Source organism: Macrobrachium nipponense, chromosome 28 (assembly GCF_015104395.2).
Source record: "Macrobrachium nipponense isolate FS-2020 chromosome 28, ASM1510439v2, whole genome shotgun sequence".
Taxonomy (NCBI): Eukaryota; Metazoa; Arthropoda; class Malacostraca; order Decapoda; family Palaemonidae; genus Macrobrachium; species Macrobrachium nipponense.
The window spans coordinates 32088176-32108544 of NC_087217.1; the positions used below are offsets into that span (position 1 = coordinate 32088176).

At 40.5% G+C, this 20369-nt stretch overlaps 1 protein-coding gene across 5 annotated transcripts in view; it reads right to left on the reverse strand.

The window, feature by feature from the left end:
* LOC135201650 (cullin-1-like) overlaps nucleotides 1-20369 on the reverse strand; it is a 238130-nt gene that overhangs the window by 175024 nt on the left and 42737 nt on the right. For all 5 annotated transcript variants that reach the window (XM_064230750.1, XM_064230751.1, XM_064230748.1 and 2 more), the window contains exon 3: nucleotides 19479-19553. In XM_064230750.1, the coding sequence (XP_064086820.1) occupies nucleotides 19479-19553 (75 nt within the window). The remainder of the gene's footprint in view (nucleotides 1-19478; nucleotides 19554-20369) is intronic.

Below are 20369 nucleotides of genomic sequence, written 5' to 3' on the forward strand. Positions count from 1 at the left end.
GGGGAGGCACCCTATATTACAGCATTCAGATATTGTCTAAGCACTCAATAACATCTGTCTGCAAATACCACAGAACATGACCAAAATTTTAGCATCTCTGATTTGTAGTCTATGTTCTCACTACCACTATAAAGTATTGTACACATTTGAGCAAATGACAAAAGATTAAGAAAAAGAAGTGCTATGAATATGTCGATTTCAAAATTTTGTACAATCAAGGCAGCAGTAGTTTTGATTCTGGGCATCTAGATGACTTTAAATAAACTTTTCAATTTTTATCACCTAAATGTTTGACCCAATTTGTTCCAAAATAGTATATATCTCTTCGATAACACTAATTTGTTTCCTATTTACTGACATAAAGAGATAGCACTAAATTGTTTTCTAGTCAAGTTATTGACATTCTTAAATATCTGCAAATTATGTTAAGTCTTATCTAGCGGTCTGGTTGTGGACTGGCAAATGTGCAAAAAAGCCTGTAAACTGAGGCTCAAGTGATAAACTGCATTTTCATCATAATTTACAGGAATCAAACTTAAGCATTTAACCTACAGATATTTTAAATGTACATAAACCTACAACTAATGTTTCACATTTCAATTAACCTCTTCTTTACCGAGAAGCTTAACAAAAGGTAAAAACTGCATTTGCTACCAAACCAATTTTCTCAGTAATGAAGTAAATAAAAAGTAAATAGGTCTTACTTTACATGGCTACTAGTATAATCATTCCTCTTCATGTATAAACTTTTTACTAAGGTATCTCCAAAGAAAGACGACAGAGAAGCACAGAAAAACAAAATTACAATTGGTTTCGTACTTGAGTAGATTTTTAAAAATGAACATGGGTTCTTGGCTACATCTTTTTTTTCAATTATCATTGTAATAAACAACAGCGTCAGACCCTACAACAAATTACAAGATTACTGCCCAGAAGCATAAAGTGAAATAACATACCCTAACTTTCCTTCCAAGAGTTGCCACACTTGATATCACGAGCGAGTGTTACCATGTAATTCTGGTGGGCCAAATTTCTCTCATAAGGAAAGATAAAGTCCCCTATGGAGCTAGAATTGATCGACATAACCTCTTCAAAATTGAGTGTATCAATCATGTTAAGATGATACATTCCTGGAGTTAATGACACCCTCCATGGGCACAATTTCTGGTCCCCCTCTATCATAAGAAATCAAGGGGTCCAAACCCCTCCAATCATTCATTAGGCATGACTAAGCCTCACAAACCTGCTTTTAACCCACTTCCCGGGCCACCTCTACGCCCGTGTAGTACCAGGCTCTGCCTAGTTCGGCCGTTGAGTCAATCCCATCTCCTTCCTGGAGATACCTTTTTTGCTCTGCTATCAGTGTCAGTAAGAGAGGACAACTCAGTTTCATTAGGAACTTCCCCGGATTCCCATGACCACAGAGGAAGCTCACCCAAGAGCGAGGCCTCGCAACCCATGCCTGGGCTGGTCATCGCAACTTGTGAGCTGTTCACATCCACCCTGATCTCTTCCTCCTTCCCAGTCCTCAGCAGCCACATCCTTAAATCAGGGTTCTGCCACACCTCAACTGGCAAATGAAATTAGGGAGCTCCAAGGACTGGTGCTAGATCTTGTAAGGAATGCCTCTGCTCTAATTATCACAGCTGGCAGTCCCCTAACTCCTCGAACTTGGTTCCACAAGTCAAAACCCGGAGTTGACACACAGACCTCTGAGAAATCCATGGATGAGAGGTCAAAAGCACAGAAGCTCCAAGTAAGCCTACGAGAGAGTTGACGAACTTTCCTGGCACTTGTGCTCATGGCACAGTACCTCAGTTTTATCTTGAGAACTTGGCACCTCTATCCAGAAGAGAATGCCAAGTTTCTTCTTCCATTGCTTCCTTCTTTTTACGTTTAATTAATTCTTCTTGTGCCATTTTCTTTTACCAATGAGTTTACTTTTCCCCCTTTAATTTTACACCTTACTAAAGGTACTTTTCCTCTAAGCCGAGCTCTGCTTATGCAGTGCGCCAAATACCAGTATTCTGGCCTTATCAGTCATTTGATTCTATGTCTTGCCATCACAGGGAATGATCAAGTTGAAAACTATATACCTAGAGCCCTCAGGCTTTACCATAAGAGCCGTAAGTGTGCCATATTTCTAGGCATTAGCAGATATATCTGTCAGAGGGGTCACTCCTCTTGACTTCCTTTTAACACACCAACAGTGTTCTGGCATACGCTCTAGCACAGTTTGAGGCTAAAGAACTAATATAGCCATCACCGAGGCTACTGAATAGAAGCTGAATCCCTTGGCATACAGTGTGTAAATTTCCCTGTACAATTATTATTTACTCTTACATCTGCCATTGTTTTCATTTTTTTTCATGTTTTTGCATAAATAATTCCAGGTCCCTGACTTGACCATCTTTAATACATAAACCCATGGTTCCTCATGATCAAAGCCAATGCATGATTAATTCATGTACTGAATACAGTGGCACTAGGGACTCAAAGTTAATAGTGCCCTGAATGGCAGAGTCATAGCCCACATGTATTGCAGCATCCCCTAACAAAGTTTGCAAATACTTCCGTTGTAATGCCTCAAGGCACATTAACATTAACAACATGACTTTGTGACTAAAAAAGTCTTATACCAATAAGTGCATGGAGTATTTCAAGTATAACAATATTAACCTTTTGATATTAGGGCGAGTTTATCATTAATTAATTAAGCACCTTCCTTTATGTTACATATATTCTTTACAGGCTGCTTAATATCACTATGTCTTCTTCTTAAAAGATAAAATTTGTCTTGCGTCAGCAGCGCAGAATTAATTCTGCAATTAACGTAAATTTCACAATTGATATTTTGTCTTGCAATTAATTGTTCTGCAGAATTTAAGTTAGAACCTAAGATACCCAAAAGGGAAGTGAGAGAGAAATAAGTAGTCTTTAAATAAGTTTGGTTGCTGGTAACCATTCTCACCCAGTCTAGGCATACTTGGAGATAACTTGCTTGGGGAGGTGCTATGGGTAATAACCTCTTTTCCCAAGCAAACTCTCCAGCCTTCAGTAATCTTATTTTACTAGAAATTCATTACTCATTTTAATTAAAGTAAGGTGGGTGATTTGCCCCAACCACTCTCTCTAGGGAAACTAATTTAATCCGCTTTCCTTATTCGAATGAACTGCCAACAGAGCTTAATTCCAGGTGCGGACCCGGGAGAAATGCTAAATCCTCACCCAGGGCAAGTCAGCTGGGAGGGCGACACGTGATCAATCACGTGGGCAGCGCCATCTTGAATTTAAGCCACAAGGTACGAATGTTCAGGCGGGATGCCCACTACCACCATCTTGATGCAGGGCCCCTCATAATCCAGGACACCTGTCCTTTCCCCTTTGCTTTCCTGAACTGCTATAGAGTACCTTTAGTGCACTGTGGAAGGCACAATTAACAGTAACACATATGGGGTCCACCAAATTTAGTAACTGATACTCTTGCTAAATCATTATTACATATAAATTAGTACATATTATGAGACCACTGGTTCAAACATCACATTCATAAGGCTTTTTGACAATCGAGTGTAAATTTAGACCCAGAAAAATTAAATAACTCATAGGGCTTCTTCTAAAAGAAACTAAACTGACAAATTTTCTAAGACAATTTGTATTTTTTATAGATACAAACCTGAGGTCTTAACAATAGGATCATTTTCTAGCACCTAGCTGGATCCGGTTAAACAACTGGAGATGAAAAAGCAAGGAATCTGTGAGATCTGGCAACGGGTGCACATATCAGATGAAAACAGGTCAAAGACCGTGCACCCACACTATCGCATTTAGTCTTTCCCAACCCAGGCTGTCATAAAAAGACAGAGGGGCAGCTAGAGGTGGGCAGTAAAACATTAAGACCTCAGGTTTGTTGTCTTAGAAAATTTGTCATTTGTTCATAAGCAAACAAGCCTTCGGTCTTGACAGTAGGATAGACTTATACTTGGTGGGAGGTACAGACATCCTAAACCGGCTGGGGGCCAACCCACCAATCCAACTCCAAAAGAAATATCTACAGGAGAAGGACTGTCATGGTAATTGCTTTATAGCGAAGAAATCATATATTAAAGGAAAAGGAAAATGCATCTTCTTCAAGTAGGCCTGCAGCAAGGAGGAATTCCCGCACGTGTTTCAGACGTCTGTTCTCGTGATTGTTCGAGAATACTCAGGTGTTATGGAACTCAGCACGCGCTGTCATGTCCTTAGAAACGCAGCGTATTATGATGCAACAATTCGTCAAGAGCCTTCTAGAGGGATGGTGACATTCGCTGGTTAAGCTCCGCCCTTTTCAGCCCTGCCCCCAGATCGCCGTATGTATATATATGACTGAGGAAGTAGAGAGATCATGAGAATAAGATCATCAAAGAGATCGTCAGAGATAAGAGAATAAAGAAGAGATGAAGGATAAGAGAGGAAAAGGATGCACAAGTGTGTGTGAACAGTAACAAGTTAAATCTGCAGAGAGAGAGAGAGAGAGGAGAGTGAGAGAGAGAGAGAGAGAGAGAGAGAGAGAGAGAGAGAGAGAGAGAGAATATCTCGACGTTGAGCAACCCCTATCAGAGAAGAACCATCCTATAAATGGTTTTGAGGAGTAACCCACCCTTCGAGTTTCAAGACTAAGGCATTTCTTCCTGCAGTACGAAGTCAAGAAGCCGTCTGAAGTTTCTACCATCCCTTTTTGAGAAGCCCTCGCTTCGAGCCCTGATTCAGACAGCTGCAAAACTGGCCAGCATGTATTTCACACTGCACTGTTTCCCCCTTTTTACATACTGTCAGATTTAACTTTATGTAAATAGGAGAAACCATTCTAGGTTTTTCTTTCTTAATAAGCTTGTAAATAAACTTCTGTTCTGTTTGAGTTTCCTTCTATATACGTATCCGAAGTTTCAACTGTTGGTGTTGAATCCCTTATGTTTATTATATTAAAGAACCTGAGCGGATCTCAGTCCGTAACACTTGGCGACCTTGCTATTATATTTGGCACCGTAACAGATTGAAACGGAGAATATAGAAAGAACTAGAATGTGTGAGATGATGAAAGAGCTTATTGAGTGGTAAGATTCTAGGTTTGAGTATGTTGAAAGGAAAGAAAGAGAAAAGTATGAGAGAGATGAAGAGCAGCTGAGAGAGATGAAAGATCAGCTGAGAGAGAAGCAATGAAAATGCAGCAAGAGAAAAAAAATGATGATAATGCAGCAGGAAGAAAGAGAAAGAACGTAAGCATGAGTTGGAAATCGCTCTGTTAAAGGCAAGGTACTCTTAACAGTCAGACAGGGAAGAACGAAAATGGAGCTGATGGTTTAGGTATGAGTGCAGTGCTGAAATTAGTACCAAAGGTTGATGAAGAAACGACATATTTCATGTGTTGTGAGAAGTTAATGGAATGAGTAGGCTTTCCTAAAGAAATGTGGACTCTATATTTAGTCAGTTTTGTGTGGTAGGGCACTTACTGTGTATAGTTGCATGTCTAAGGAGGGAAGTGATGATTATGATATCGTGAAAGAAACTGTCCTTAGCGAATACAGGTTAGTACCAGAGGCGTACTGTAAGAAATTCAGAAGTTTGAGAAGGGACAAAAATACTACATATGTAGAATACGGTAAGAAGTTAGAAAGGCTGTTTTTTGATTGGTTAACTTCTGCTAAAGTTGATGATTTTGATGGTCTGAAGAACTTAGTATTGCTAGAAAACTTCAAAGATAACGTATCCCCTGAGATTAAGCTTTATATAGAAGATAGGCGAGAAGTATCTTTTGCAGGAGCAACTAGGTTAGCAGACGAATATAGTTTGATTCATAATTTAAGTGTCAGTAGGAAACGAAATGATCATTTATCTGGTAGAATAAAAAGCAGTAAAGGTTTAAGTTCTAGTAATAGCAATGCGAGTAGAAGTGACTATTACTGTTATGCATGCGGAAAACCTGGTCATACATCTAAGGTTTGTAAGAATAAAGGGACATTTAGTGGCTCAGATTTGACTTGTTTCCGATGTAATGAGAAAGGGCATTTAGCGAGAAGTTGTGCAGTAGAAGGGAAGGACGTTAAGAAACCAGTGTCTCTAGTTAACCTTTCATCAAGTAGGGATGATGTGATGAGAGAAACTAGGAAATTTTTTTTTTTTTTTTTTGGGGGGGGATTTTTTTTCTCTCTTGGACCAGTAGATTCGAGAGAAGTAGTCTTGCTTCGGGACACAGGAGCTGCTGTCTCACTAATTAGGAGTGTGTGCGCCAAACAGGGCAGAAATCAACATGGAAGAAAAAGTCATGTTCGGTGGATTTCCGAACACTTGTGTTCTTTGTCCTTTGTTGAAAGTAAACTTGGAAAGTCAGGTAGTGTCAGAAGTGAAACTAGCAGTTGTTGACAGTTTGCTCATTGATGGTGTTGACATTATTGTCGGTAATGACTTAGCTTTATCCAAGTACACGTATGTGAATCCTGTTGTGAGGGATATTACAGTACCTGAAATAGTAATAACTAGGTCAGGTTTAGATACAGACATAGACTACAGTCATAGTTTGTTCGTGGATTTGAATGAGTGAGAGTTTGTGGATTCAAATGAGTGTGATAGAGGTGGTGAGGTTGATCTTGGCGTGAGTGTGGCTGAAAGACCTGCCTCTATCAGTGCCAGTGGTGACAGTGATAGCCGAGCTAAAGGTGTAGCTGTCAACAATAATGTAGTCGATGTAGTGGAATCAAGTAATAGTTACTGTGATGAATTAGGCACTAACTTTTTGGATAAGGATGAGCTAGTCAACTTTCAGAGAGAGGATGAGACACTAACCTAAATTTTTGAATGTGATACTGGATGATGCTCTCAATAATGTGTATGAGGAAAAGTTTTGTTTAAAAGACGAAGTTTTGTGTCCTTATGTTCGGCCTAAGTCAGGTAGTAAAGGGGAAATCACTGAACAATTAGTGGTTCCTAGGAAGTTTTGAAACAAAATCACACATCTAAAAGAGGACTAAAACACTTTTTTTAGTTTGATTTTGTTTTTAGCATTTTTATGATTATATTTAAAACATTTTGTGAACTAGTTTTGAAGTTATCATATGATGAGCAAGTACATTTGGGCGTATATAAAACTTTCAGGAGTATTAGTAGGGCATACTTTTGGCCTAAAATGAGAAGTGACGTGAAGAGGTATGTTTTAAGCTGTCATGAATACCAAATTGCCGGAAAACTGCAAGTAATTCCCAGAGCTCTGTTGTGTAATATTCCTTCAGTAGGCGAACCTTTTGAGAATGTAGTTATCGATATGATTGGACGTTGCCCAGAAGTAAGGGAGTGAGTATAAATCTGTTAACAATAATTGATAAAGTAACTCGCAATCCAGAGGTGATACCCGTAAGAAGCTGTAACGCAAAGACCGTAGTTAAATGCTTGTTAGATTATTTTTCCAAGTTTGGTCTGCCTCGTACTATACAGTGATAATAGCAGTAATTTTGTATCCAAATATTTCAGGGATAGAATGAAAGGGGAAACTAAAAGGAAACATGATCTTAGAGCAAAAGGGAGAAGTTTCTGTGTGGGAGATAGAGTATTAGTATTAATCCAGAAAGAAGGTCCTTCTTTATCTTATAAGTTCGAAGGTCCTTTTTCAATTTTAGAAAGAAGGGAAATTAAATTATTTAATCGATATGGGAAAGCATAGAGCAAAGTGGATGCATGTAAACTTGCTCAAGAATTATAACAAATGGACCATGCCGAAGAAATTAGTTTTGAGAAAAGCTCCGAGGTGCTCAAGAATTTCAAAGTTTAATCTGTGGTTAGAAAAGGAAAAATTAAGAGGAAAGGATAATGTTATAGCTGATAGCCTCTCTAGCGATTTTTCAGAATGAGTAGCCTGATGACCGTTTTCTGTGTTTTGCACGGTTGGGTGAATGAATTGTGAAGTGTGCCTGTTTGACTGAGTTAAAGCTTTATGCAGAATTGTTCCCCTGTTGTTTGATTCTTGTTTCTCTTTAGAAAAAAATAAAATCAGTTTTAATTTTTTTTTCTTTTGGGGGAATGTGTCATGGTAATGCTTTTTAGCAAAGAATCATATATTAAGGAAAGAAAAATGCACCTTCTTCGAGTAGGCTTGCAGCAAGGAGGAATTCTCGCATGTTTCAGACGTCTGTCCTCATGATTGTTCGAGAATACTCAGGTGTGTTATGGTACTCAGTACACGCCGTCGTGTCGTTAAAAACGCCGCGTATTATGATGCAACGTTTCGTCGAGCGCCTTTTAGAGGGACGTTCGTCGAGAGCCTTTTAGAGGGACGGTGACATTCGCTGGTTAAGCTCCGCCCTTTTCAGCCCTGCCCCCAGATCGCTGTATGTATATATGACTGAGGAAGAAGAGATCATGAGAATAAGATCATCAGAGATCATCAGATAAGAGAATAAGGAAGAGACGAAGGATAAGAGGAAGAGGACGCACGAGTGTGAACGGAAACAATTCTGCAATCGGAGAGAGAGAGAGAGATATCTCGATGTTGAGCAACCCCTTTCAGAGAAGAACCGTCCTACAAATGGTTTTGAGGAGTAACCCAACCTTCGAGTTTCAAGACTAAGGCATTTCTTCCTGCAGTACAAAGTCAAGAAGCCGTCTGAAGTTTCTACTTTCCCAGTTTGAGAAGCCCTCGCTTCGAGCCCTGATTCCGACAGCTGCAAAACTGGCTAGCAAGTATTTCATACTGCATTGTTTCTCCCTTTTTACATATTGTCAGATTCAACTTTATGTAAATAGGAGAAACCATTCAGCATTTATCTTTGATAATAAGGTTGTAAAACTTCTGTTCTGTTTGAGTTTCTTTCTATATTCGTATCCCAAGTTTCAACTGTTGATGTTGAATCCCCTTTGTTTATTATATTAAAGAACCTAAGCAGATCTCGGTCCATAACAGACTGATGCCCATGAGAAGCTAGATAAACTGATATCCAACAACTCAGCCACTTGGTTACATACAATGAATTGATATATGGTAGATTCATAGCAGTACGGAACTAAAGATGAACTAAATGCTACTGAACAGAGGGTTTGACTATTTGAACACAAAGCAACCAAACTATCAGTATGACTACCTTACTCACCTGTATCAAACCAGTCCAGCAAATGACGTGTCTATTCTTCAACCCACCCGTAGGAAGAAGGAAAGAAGTTAAAGGAACAAGAGAAAGAAAGAGACCAGCTAACTCACTCATTCTCTCTTCCACACAATCATCCTAGGTAAGATACAAACGTGCCTGGTTAAGGGCAACGATGAGTTACACAATCTGTTGGGCAGCCACCACAGGACCTAAGGAAAAAGTGTCCATAGATATGTGAACAACATCCTTAAGATAGAAAGAGGTGAACATGGACTGGCGTAACCAAGTACCAGCGCTCAAAACACTATGAACAGCCAAATTCTTCTTGAAAGCCATTGATGGACCACTACCCTGAAGTCATGTGCTCCAGCCTGCACAGACGTGGCGGCGGAATCATCAAGAGTCAAATACACCTGTCTGATTGCTTCACATAACCAGAGATTGTATTCTTGAACACCTTTCTTCGAACGCCCCGTGCTAACAAAAACCATACGACAACTTGGCCTAAAATGTCGTGTCCTCTTAACCCTTAAACGCCGAAGCGGTAAAAAAAAAAATGTCTCCCGTGTGCCGGAGGTGTTTCAGAGTGAGCGCGGAAGCGGAAAAAATATTTTTTTCAAAAAATCTCAGCGCGCTTAGTTTTCAAGATTAAGAGTTCATTTTTGGCTCCTTTTTTTGTCATTGGCTGAAGTTTAGTATGCAACCATCAGAAATGAAAAAAATTATCATTATCATATATAAATAATGCGATATATGATAGCGCAAAAACGAAATTTCATATATAATTGTATTCAAATCGTGCTGTGCGCAAAACGGTTAAAGGTAACAAGTTACTTTTTTTTCGTTGTAATGTACACTAAATTGCGATCATTTTGGTATATAACACATTGTAAAACGATCAAAGCAACACAGAGAAAATATTATCACAAAATAATGCATGAATTCGTAACGCGCAGACGTAAACAAATATTTTTTTCAAAAATTCACCATAATTCTAAATATTGTCCTAGAGACTTCCAATTACTTTCAAAATGAAGACAAATGATTGAATATTACTATACTGTAAGAGTATTAGCTTACAATTGCAGTTTTCGACCATATCTGACGAGTTAAAGTTGACCGAATGTCGAATTTTTTTATATATATATTTTTTATATGCAATTATTTCGGAAATAAGAAAAGCTACAACCTTCAAATATTTTCCGTTTTATGCACATTTTCATGTATAAAACTCTATGAAATGCCTAATATGAAACGGAGCAAATATTCCGAGAATGGTACGTACGTATTTCGGAGATTTGTGGCGGAGAATCCGCGCGCGGAGGGAAGGAAAGATTTTTTTTAAATTCACCATAAATCTAAATATTTTGCTAGAGACTTCGAATTTGTTTCATGATGAAGATAAATGACTGAATATTACTAGACTGTAAGAGTTTTAGCTTACAATTGCGTTTTTCGACCATTTCGGTAGAGTCAAAGTTGACCGAACGTGGTTTTTTTCTATTTATCATGATTTATATGCAAATATTTCAAAAATGAGAAAAGCTACAACCTTCAATTATTTTTTGTTGTATTCTACATGGAATTGCGCACATTTTCATAAATAAAACTTTATGTAACGGCTAATTTAAAATGGTGCAAACATTACCACAATCGCACGTATGATTTTTTCGGAAGAGTTACCGCGCGGACGTAAAGAAAATGTTATTTTTTTCATAAATTCACCATAAATTGAAATATTGTGCTAGAGACTTCCAATTTGTTGCAAAATGAAGGTAAATGCTTGAATATTACTAAAATATAAGCGTTTTAGCTTACAATTGCGTTTTTTGACCATTTCGGTAGAGTCAAAGTTGACCGAAGGTTGAAATTTTGGCAATTATCGTTATTTATATGAAAATATCTCAAAACTGATAAAAGCTACAACCATGGGTTGTTTTTAGTTGTATTGTGCATGAAATTGCGCACATTTCCATATTTAAAACTTTATATAACGGCTAATTTTAAAATGGTGCAAACATTACCACAATCGCATGTATGATTTTTTTCGGAAGAGTTACCGCGCGGACGTAAGGAAAGTTTTTTCATAAATTCACCATAAATCCAAATATTGTGCTAGAGACTTCCAATTAGTTGCAAAATTAAGGTAAATGATTGAATATTACTAAAATATAAGCGTTTTAGCTTACAATTGCGTTTTTCGACCATTTCGGTAGAGTCAAAGTTGACCGAAGGTTGAAATTTTGGCAATTATCGTCATTTATATGAAAATATCTCAAAACTGATAAAAGCTACAATCACGAGTATTTTATTGTTGTATTCTACATAAAAATGCGCACATTTTCATATATAATACTTCATGTAACGGCTAATTTACAATGGTACAAACATTATGTCAAAGTGACGAAATAATTTCAGAGATGTGTCACAGATACTTTTTAGTGCGGCAAGAAAGAAATTCGCGCTTTCGCGCCTGCGTATCGATTGTAAACAAAACAACACCTTGATCCGTGAACTTCCAGCATCCCCCAAGGTGCGTGATTCAAGAGCTTTCGGCTGGTAGGCCTAAAAGTATTTATCCGCGAATTTTAAAAAAAACTTTTGTATGTCGACGTAAAATACGTCCAGTCGGCACCCGAGACAAAAAATGTTGACGTAAAATACGTCCAGTCGGCGTTTAAGGGTTAAGATAGCAACGCAGAGCCCTGATAGGACACAACTCCTCTTGAGAATCACAACCTACAAAGTCATACTGAGATGGAATGGAAAAGGAGGCGAACTTGTCATCCTGCACCGAGGGATTCTGGGTCTTAGTCACAAATTTCGGGACAAATTTGAAGGATACTGACCCCCAACCCCTGGTGTGTTTCACATCATAGCTCAGGCCATGAAGCTCCCCCACTCGCTTCGAAGCAGCCAAGGCCAGGAGGAAAACCATTTCAAGTGACTAGTTCCTGTCTGATTAACAACGTAAAGGCTTATAAGGAGCATTAGTGAAACTTCTCAGGACCAAAGAAACATCCCATGTTGGAGGCTTGAGCTCCCTTGGAGAACACGATTACTCACAGCCCTTAAACAGCAAGGAGAGTTCCCAGGATGAGATGTCAATACCTCTAAGATATAACAATAAACTCAAGGCTACCCTGTAGCCTCTAATGGCAGAAACATACAAGCCTTTCTCATCCCTGAGGAAGACCAAAAAGTCTATGCGCTGAATTGAGGTTCTGGATGGAGAAAAACGGCAGAGGTAGATTTGCTGAGATTGCCGGATATATGTCCTGCTGTCTTCTGAGAAAAACCTCTCGCTTGGAGGAGATACTTGATAGCCTCCAACCATGAGGAGAGAGGGATTCTACTGACTGGTGGAATCTTTCTGTGTGGCTGAAAAAGAAGATGCCACCACGGGGGAATCTCCCTTGGCCCCTCCAAGAACAACGACAGCAGATCCAGAAACCATTCTGTCTGTGGCAATGTCATCCTGAACTCATAATCCTGTTCAGGACTTGGCGGATCAAACAAAATGGAGGGAAAGCATACACCTCCAGGTTGTCCCAGGGATGTTGGAACGCGTCCTCCACTAACACCATAGGATCCAGAACCACCAAACAGAATACCTCTAGTTTCCTGTTAAACCGGGTCACAAAAAGGTCCAGTATAGGTCTCCCCCAAACCTGGAAGAGCCTGTCTGCCACGACATGACAGACCATTCTGTGCCTAGGAACGGATCCCAACAAATACGCTTGTTTGCGACCACATTCCTTTTGCCTGGGATATGCCTGGCTGAGAGCTCCACCAAACTGCTGACCGCCCACTGGTGAACCACGACTGTCAAAGCGTAAAGTTGACGTGAAACAAGTCCCCTCTGCTTGTTCACATAAGCGACCACCGTGGTGTTTGTCCGACATGAGAAAAGAATGTCCCTCTACTTTCTCCCAAAATTCCTTCAGTCCCAGAAATTTCGGCTGCCTTCAACTCTTAGACGTTGTTAAGCTCCTGTCAGTCCTTTAGACCCAGAAAGGCTTCCTTTAACTCTAAGACGTTGTTATGCTGCTGTCAGTCCTCCAAACTCCAAACACCCAAAGTTATGAGGCCGCCTAAATGAGTGCCCCAACCTGTGAAGGAGGCATCTGAAAACAGAAGGAAGTCCGGCGGAAGAGAACGTTGAGAAACACCCTTCAAGAGATTCTGATCGCCCAACCACCAACGAAGTTCTTCTCTCACTTCTAGAGACAGAGCTACACTTATCAGGGGTGAGTCCCCTGCCGGAAACCAGAAGTCCCTCAGTCTCCATTACAGACACCAAAGATGAAGTCGCCCATGAGGGACCAGCTTCTCCAGAGAAGATTAAATTCCCAGAAGAATCTGCCACTGATGAGCTGACTGATCCAGGATTGCGACAGGAAGTCACACCACTACTCGCAACTTCTCCAACCTCTGATCTGACGTGAAAACCTTCGAGACTGCCGTATCAATGACCATTCCAAGAGAGAGAATCCTTTAACCGAGATTTGACTTCTCCAGGTTCACCAAGTTACCGAGTTCCAGACAAAACCGAAGCAAGCAATCTCTGTCCTGCAGCAGCTTCTTTCTGGAACCCACTAAGACCAACCAGTTGTTGAGGTAACTCAGCAAACAGATCCCTTGAGCATGAGCCCAAGTTGAGATGAGAGAGAACTCTTGACAACACCTGAGGGGTCGTGGTCAACCCGAAGCACAGGACTTTGAACTCGAAGACCTTGTATCTGAGAAAAAAGTGAAGGAACTTCCTGGACAATGGATGAATAAGAATCTGGAAGTGATCGTCCTTTAAGATCTATCAATGGCATGAAGTCGTTTTCTCTCACAGCTACCAACACTGATCGTGGGGTCTCCATCTTGAACCTCGTCTTCCTGATGAAATGATTCAAGGTGGATAGGTCGATCAGAGGTCTCCAACCCAGTCGCTTTGGGCACCAAGACGTGACTGTAAAACCCCGGAGATGGACAGACCACTTCCTCTATTGCACCTTTGTCCAGCATTTTCTGCACTTCCTCCCGGAGAGCTAAGAACTTCGGAGAATCTGCCGAGAGGGGGGGGAGAAGTCGAATGATGATAGATACCCCACCCAAAGGACATCTACTACCCACTTATCCGCCCCATAACTCTGCCACTTGGCCCACTGGCCCGCCAAGCACCTCCACCCGTGGCAATGGAGGGAGAGGTGCCCAACCTATTGACGATTCCCCTTATTTCTACCCCTAGACCCCCTCCTTAACCTGTAAGAGAGGGAGCAAAAGGAACATTGGTCCTCCAACTTGGGCTGAGATGTCGAATGAGAGGGACCAGCCGAAACAGAACTCCTAGATGGCTTACCAGGCAACGATCTCTGCATTTGCTGCTGAACAGGAGGAGATGTCTCTGAGAACGAGACTCCAACTTGGACACAGCCTGGTGTACCAATCTGCCCTTCATGTCAGCTCGCCGTCGATTATTGCGTCCTCCAGCTCAGTCCAAGGAAACAGGAACTGAGATTCTAATAGACACCCCTGGGTACCAACAAGGACTCGGGGTCAACCGATCTTGCCATCCTGGACAATGCCGCATCCCTTCTGATCAGGAGACGATTAGCCCACAAATTGACACTAAGATGTGCATGATACAAACATGCCATGGCCCCAGACTGCAACAAACTGGCAAGAGAAGAAGCAGTCACCAACCCTTCTGGGAACCTGTCAGATGCAATTTTGGCAATGGCCGTCGATCACAAGTCTAACCATGACATTGTCTGGAACATGGAGGCTGCTGTAGACTCCACAGCAAAGGTATCCTGCAGAGACAAGGACGACGCCACCAACCTCACCTGCTCCAAAGTCAACCCTAACCCTGGCTTGAGACGTATAACATCTGGGTTAAAATGACGAGGCAACAAGCAGGCAAGAGTTCATAGCATAATACTTCCTATGCCTCGTGAGTGGTGGAGGAAGCAAATTTGAAGAACTCCTTGACCGAATAGACCCGTCCCGATCTTACACAGAAGCATTTACCTTTTGCAAGAACGACTGGACGTGGCCCGATAAGGGAAGCCAAAACGATGACTTAGGTTCTTGCATAGCCCCCAGCAAGGCTTCCAAGTAAGTAGGAGGGAAAGACGACCGAGCCTGAGTCCTACTCTCCAAATTGTTGAACCCACAAATGAGATCAACAACCTCAGTAAAGACAAAAACTTGACTCCCCTTCCTCCTGCTCCGGCAATGGTGACCAACAATGAGAAGATGCAGGCTTATCCAACATACCTTCCTTGTGCAAACCAAATGTAGACCCAGCAGCCAAAGATTCTGAAGCGCCAGCAGACCTGCCCAGACTGGGGCCACGCGCCAACTCCTGCGATGAACCAATCACAACACTAGGAACACTACTACGAACACATGTAATAGATGACTCACACGTGTCCACGTACACATTCGTGTGGAGCAAACGCACATACGTGCAACGGAGAAATATCTCTAACTCTTGGCGCAGAACGAGAATTCCTCGGAGTCAAACCCCGAACACATCAAAGGTGGGGGAGGCAAACACCCCAGCTGCACCACTTCCACATTCACAACTTTCGATGTTTTCACAGGCGCCTCAAGATCCTCAAGACAACGAATAGGCCCTGGAGCAAAGTAGATAAATCACCAACATGCGCAAGTACATGCAAGGTTGCAACAAGCTTGTGTCCCGGTTGCAACAAGCTTGTGTCCCAAAGAAGAGGACAACGCAGCCACAGCAGATTGCACAGAGGACGAAACACAAACACTCTCAGAAACACAGATGTGCCGTTCTTCACTTGTTGGCGAAGAAAAGGCAAAGTCCTTAACTCTCCAACGCTTGATACGACAATGTGGCGGAGATAAGGGTGATGGAGGAGAGAATGACAGCACTGATTCCTTACACATCCTCTTGGCAGGAGAGGGGGTAGGCGACATAACACATTTCCTCACAGCTTTCTCAGCCGAGAAGGCAGCAAACCTATCCTCCAAAACAGAGTCCAATCTCTTAAGAACCGCCTGACATAAAACCTCAGACAGATCCGCAAGAAAGGACGCAGACAACACGGAAGGAAGAGGACACGTCTTGGATAGCAGCGATGACGTCACAGGAGCAAACAATGACAACACAGAGGAGCAAGGCAGCTCAGCAGCCCCAACCAACACTGCTGATGTAGCAGGAAGAGACAACACTGAGGAAACTGGGAGTGACGTCCCCAATGGAACTGGGAGTGACGTCACCAATGGAACTGGGAGTGACGTCACCAGCTGTGCTGAGAGAAACGTCATGGCCTCCTCCTGACCCAAGCTAGCAGCAGGCCTCACTAGTGGAGCAATACAAAATTGCTGACCTCAGGCACCAACATAGAGAAGGCAAGGGGAAGGAGGAAGAGCTGGGGAGGCCTGAGGGGGGAGGCAAGCATCCATGAAATACAGTCTGCAAACCTTCCAAGGAGGGTGAACCCTGTAGCCGAAGCAACAACCAGAACGCCGCCATTTTGGACGCCTCCAAACCTGAAATATAAGAAACTGATGAAATAGCCTCCTTTCTTGTGGGAAGCAAATTAACCCCCGAGGAAGAGGGGGCGACATTACACATCCAATCAGCCAGAGGGCCTCCCGATACTTCCAACGACAAATCAATGGAAGAAAAGGAAGGAGACACAGGCACATAAACTCTAGCATCATGGGATGTGGCTGCCGAAGACGACGAAGCAATCGGGGCGAGGTGATGAAAACCCTTCCCACGACGGAGGAGTCGAAACCCTACGATGCTCCCTCCTACTATAAAATAACTTCCACTACACTTTAGGCCACGCACGACATTCCAGGCAGGGATTCGTTATGGTACACACATTAGCACGAAATCTACTGCATGTGGAGTGTGGGTCTGTAGCTGAAGAAGCCAGGAAACAAGAACACGGGAAACCTTGAGTTCCTGGGCACTTACATTGGCGAGGCTTAGATGAAGCAGAGGAAGCCATATTAACACAAGCCCCCACACACACACACACACAATCAAAATAGCGAAAACGGGGCAAATAACCAGGTAAAAGGCTAAGAGAAGGCAACAACAACTCTCACCCAGTCGATTAAGAAAAAGACTGGACACGATAGCATGGGTGCGCGGTCTTTGACCAGTTTTCACCTGATATACGCACGCGTTGCCAGATCTCACAGATTCCTTGCTTTTTCATCTCCGATTGTTTAACCAGATCCAGCTGGGCACTAGAAAATTATCCTATTGTTAAGACCAAAATCAGAATCGACTGCAATGCAACTTAGCCTAGAAGTGTGTAATAGTGATCATATATGTAGAAGTAGTGAACACCTACAGGAATATTTGAACTCAAGCGATACAATCTCATAAAATTTTTGCACTAAATAAGCGATTCTTACCAATTTTGAACAATTACATCACAGAGTCAATATAGAAAACAACTGTTAGTAGTACAGGTATTCCTCGTTTAACGATGGGGTTCCATTCAGCGACCACATTGTTAAAAAAATTCATTGTTAAGCGTGTTATTCTCTTTATTTCGATTAATAGCATTAATTTTCAGTCATAAATTATACACAAATAGTTTCCAACATAGCCTACCACTTGGCTAAGTTCTGACAATGCTTTTTATCATTTTATTACTCATATTTTAACTTCATCATTTTATAAATTCAAAGTGTATAATTTTCTTTAAAATAGTGTACTCAATTTAACGCACTACAGTACTAAACTTTTCTCAAAATCTATATATTATTATCATACTTTCATATACTAAATTTGCTATTTCATAATTATCACTATTAGTTTCTTCATCATTTATTTTGACTGTAGAGGATAGTAAGATAAAAAAAAAATAAATAAATAAATAAAAATAATGAATGAATTTTGGCAATCGCAGTGCATTTGAATGTTGCTGTCAAAACATAAACAAAGCACACCGCCATCTATTGAGGAAAATGAACACTAAACTATTCGCTAATGGGATAAACATTTTCTAGCATAGATAAAGATTTACACTTGCACTTCTTACCTCTAGTATCATCTGATCTCATGTAAATAGTACACTGTTGTACAAAAGAAATTATCAAAACTGTACCACATATAAATCTTTAAAGCATACAAAGAGTAAGGAATTTGTGCATGCCAAATGTCTCATTGTTTTGATTAAAAGCTTTGACTTGGTAGACTTCTGAAGTGGAATATTTAAAAGAAAATCAATTTATTTATAAGTTAATATAAAAAAATTTGACTTCACACATTTTCTTTTTATCAATAAGAATTATTTTCATAAAAACAAAGTAAATATGTCATAATTTTTGTTGTCTTGAAGTTGTAAACAATACGTTGCGCCACCCTGTTGGCCGTGCAACGAACTAATGGCGGCTGAATCAAGCTGAACCACAGGACCAGATAATGCAGATTTTAAGAGGTTTACCTGTACAGCTTTTCTTTACAAAGTATATAAAAGCCTTATTTATTGTTTTAGCCACAGATTTCAAGGTTTCCTAAACCTAGTCTATGCTAGATTTTTGGCACTGAATAGCCTTCCTCTTGGCCACAATTACCAATATTACTATTTTCATTTTATGGTTTCTTTTCTCTCTCTTCATGTTTCCATGGTATCTCCGAGTTGTCGTAAAATGAGCATGTTGTTAAATGAGGAGTACCTGTACTAGGAGCGTCTACAAAGACAAAAAACAGTAGAAAAAAAGGGATAAAAATGCTTTTACTTATGATCCATCACAAAAGAATGGTTATTTTAATTATTCTTACAAAAATAAACTTCTCATCTACACACCTGCCTTAATACCCAAAGTTCAAGTCACACCACCTGCAACATATTACGTATTTCATGTTACATAAACTACTTACCATTTGGATACTACTGTGCTTCAAATTAACTTACAGCCACATAGTACTTCAATTCATGTGATATGCCTAATAACACATCAATTCTTGTCAAATAACATGCCTTGTAATCACACACGGGCATCAGCCTACTTACGAGTTGTTCAGGATGGCTGTTTGTAAGTTCAATATAAAATCAATACAGTGCTGTACGTTTTTTCATTGTAAAGCACAATACACTGTACACGCAGTACTGCACGTACAGAATAGGAATGCAAAACAATATTTGAACTTATGGGTGGCAAAGGGGAGTGCCCTGAACACACTTAAAATTTGCAATCCACTTGTTTATATCTGAATTAATATTGTATGTTGAATGTTTCTGAATAGGGTGGAATCTGCAAAAGAATCAAAACCAGAAATTTCACATCTGGATAACAATTCCAGAAAAATATTCCTTGGTATATCTTTACGTAAAAAAATAAGCAAATAAAATCCAAATAACTTACCGATGTGCAGTAATTGTAGACATGAGTGTAAAGTGTCATGTAGCGAGGTCTTGACATTTCTTGGCTATTGTAAACCTGAAATGAAATGAAATTTAATAGTTACACAATTATTTAAATGGCATTTAACGAGAGAGATATATATATATATATATATATATATATCTATATATATATATATATCATATTATATATATATATAGAGATGAAGAGAGAGAAGAGACGAGCTTGAGGGAAGAGAGAGATAAGAGATGAGAGAAGACGAGAGAGAGAGAGACGAGAGAGAGTGACGAGAGAGAGAGAGAGAGAGAGAATAATACAAGTATCGTTAGTACCATTATAATTGTTGATTAAATGCTTCAGCCATAAACAACTGAATGCTAACTGTTGTTTTGCTACAACAACTGAACCGAATCTAATAACAACAATGTTTTTCTTGCATTTCAGCCATCATACGATAGTAAAAAATTACTGTAATTATGTTACAAATGACATTAATTAAGTAGAACAGGACTTAAATACTTGTGCATTATACCTTCATTTGGTAGGGAGAAAATATTGGGAAGGATATAGAGTAGAGGCAGTTCCCAGTTATCGGCGATACAGTTTTATGGAGCTTGTCTGGCACCATAAAGCTGGCAATTTATGATGCCATAACGGGACAAGTTCCAGTTATCAGCGCCATAAGCATCCTTGCGGTGCGGTTATCGGCGCCATAAATCACTGAGTTTCGGTTAATGGTCGTTTTCGTTTATCAGCACACCCCAGGGAATGGAACCCCAGCCGATAACCGGGGACTGCCCACTACTACTAAATTTGAGCTGCAGCTGTAGTTGAAACTGAGAAAACAAAATGTTCACACTGCTAATGACTTTCAACTATTGTGCATCAGCA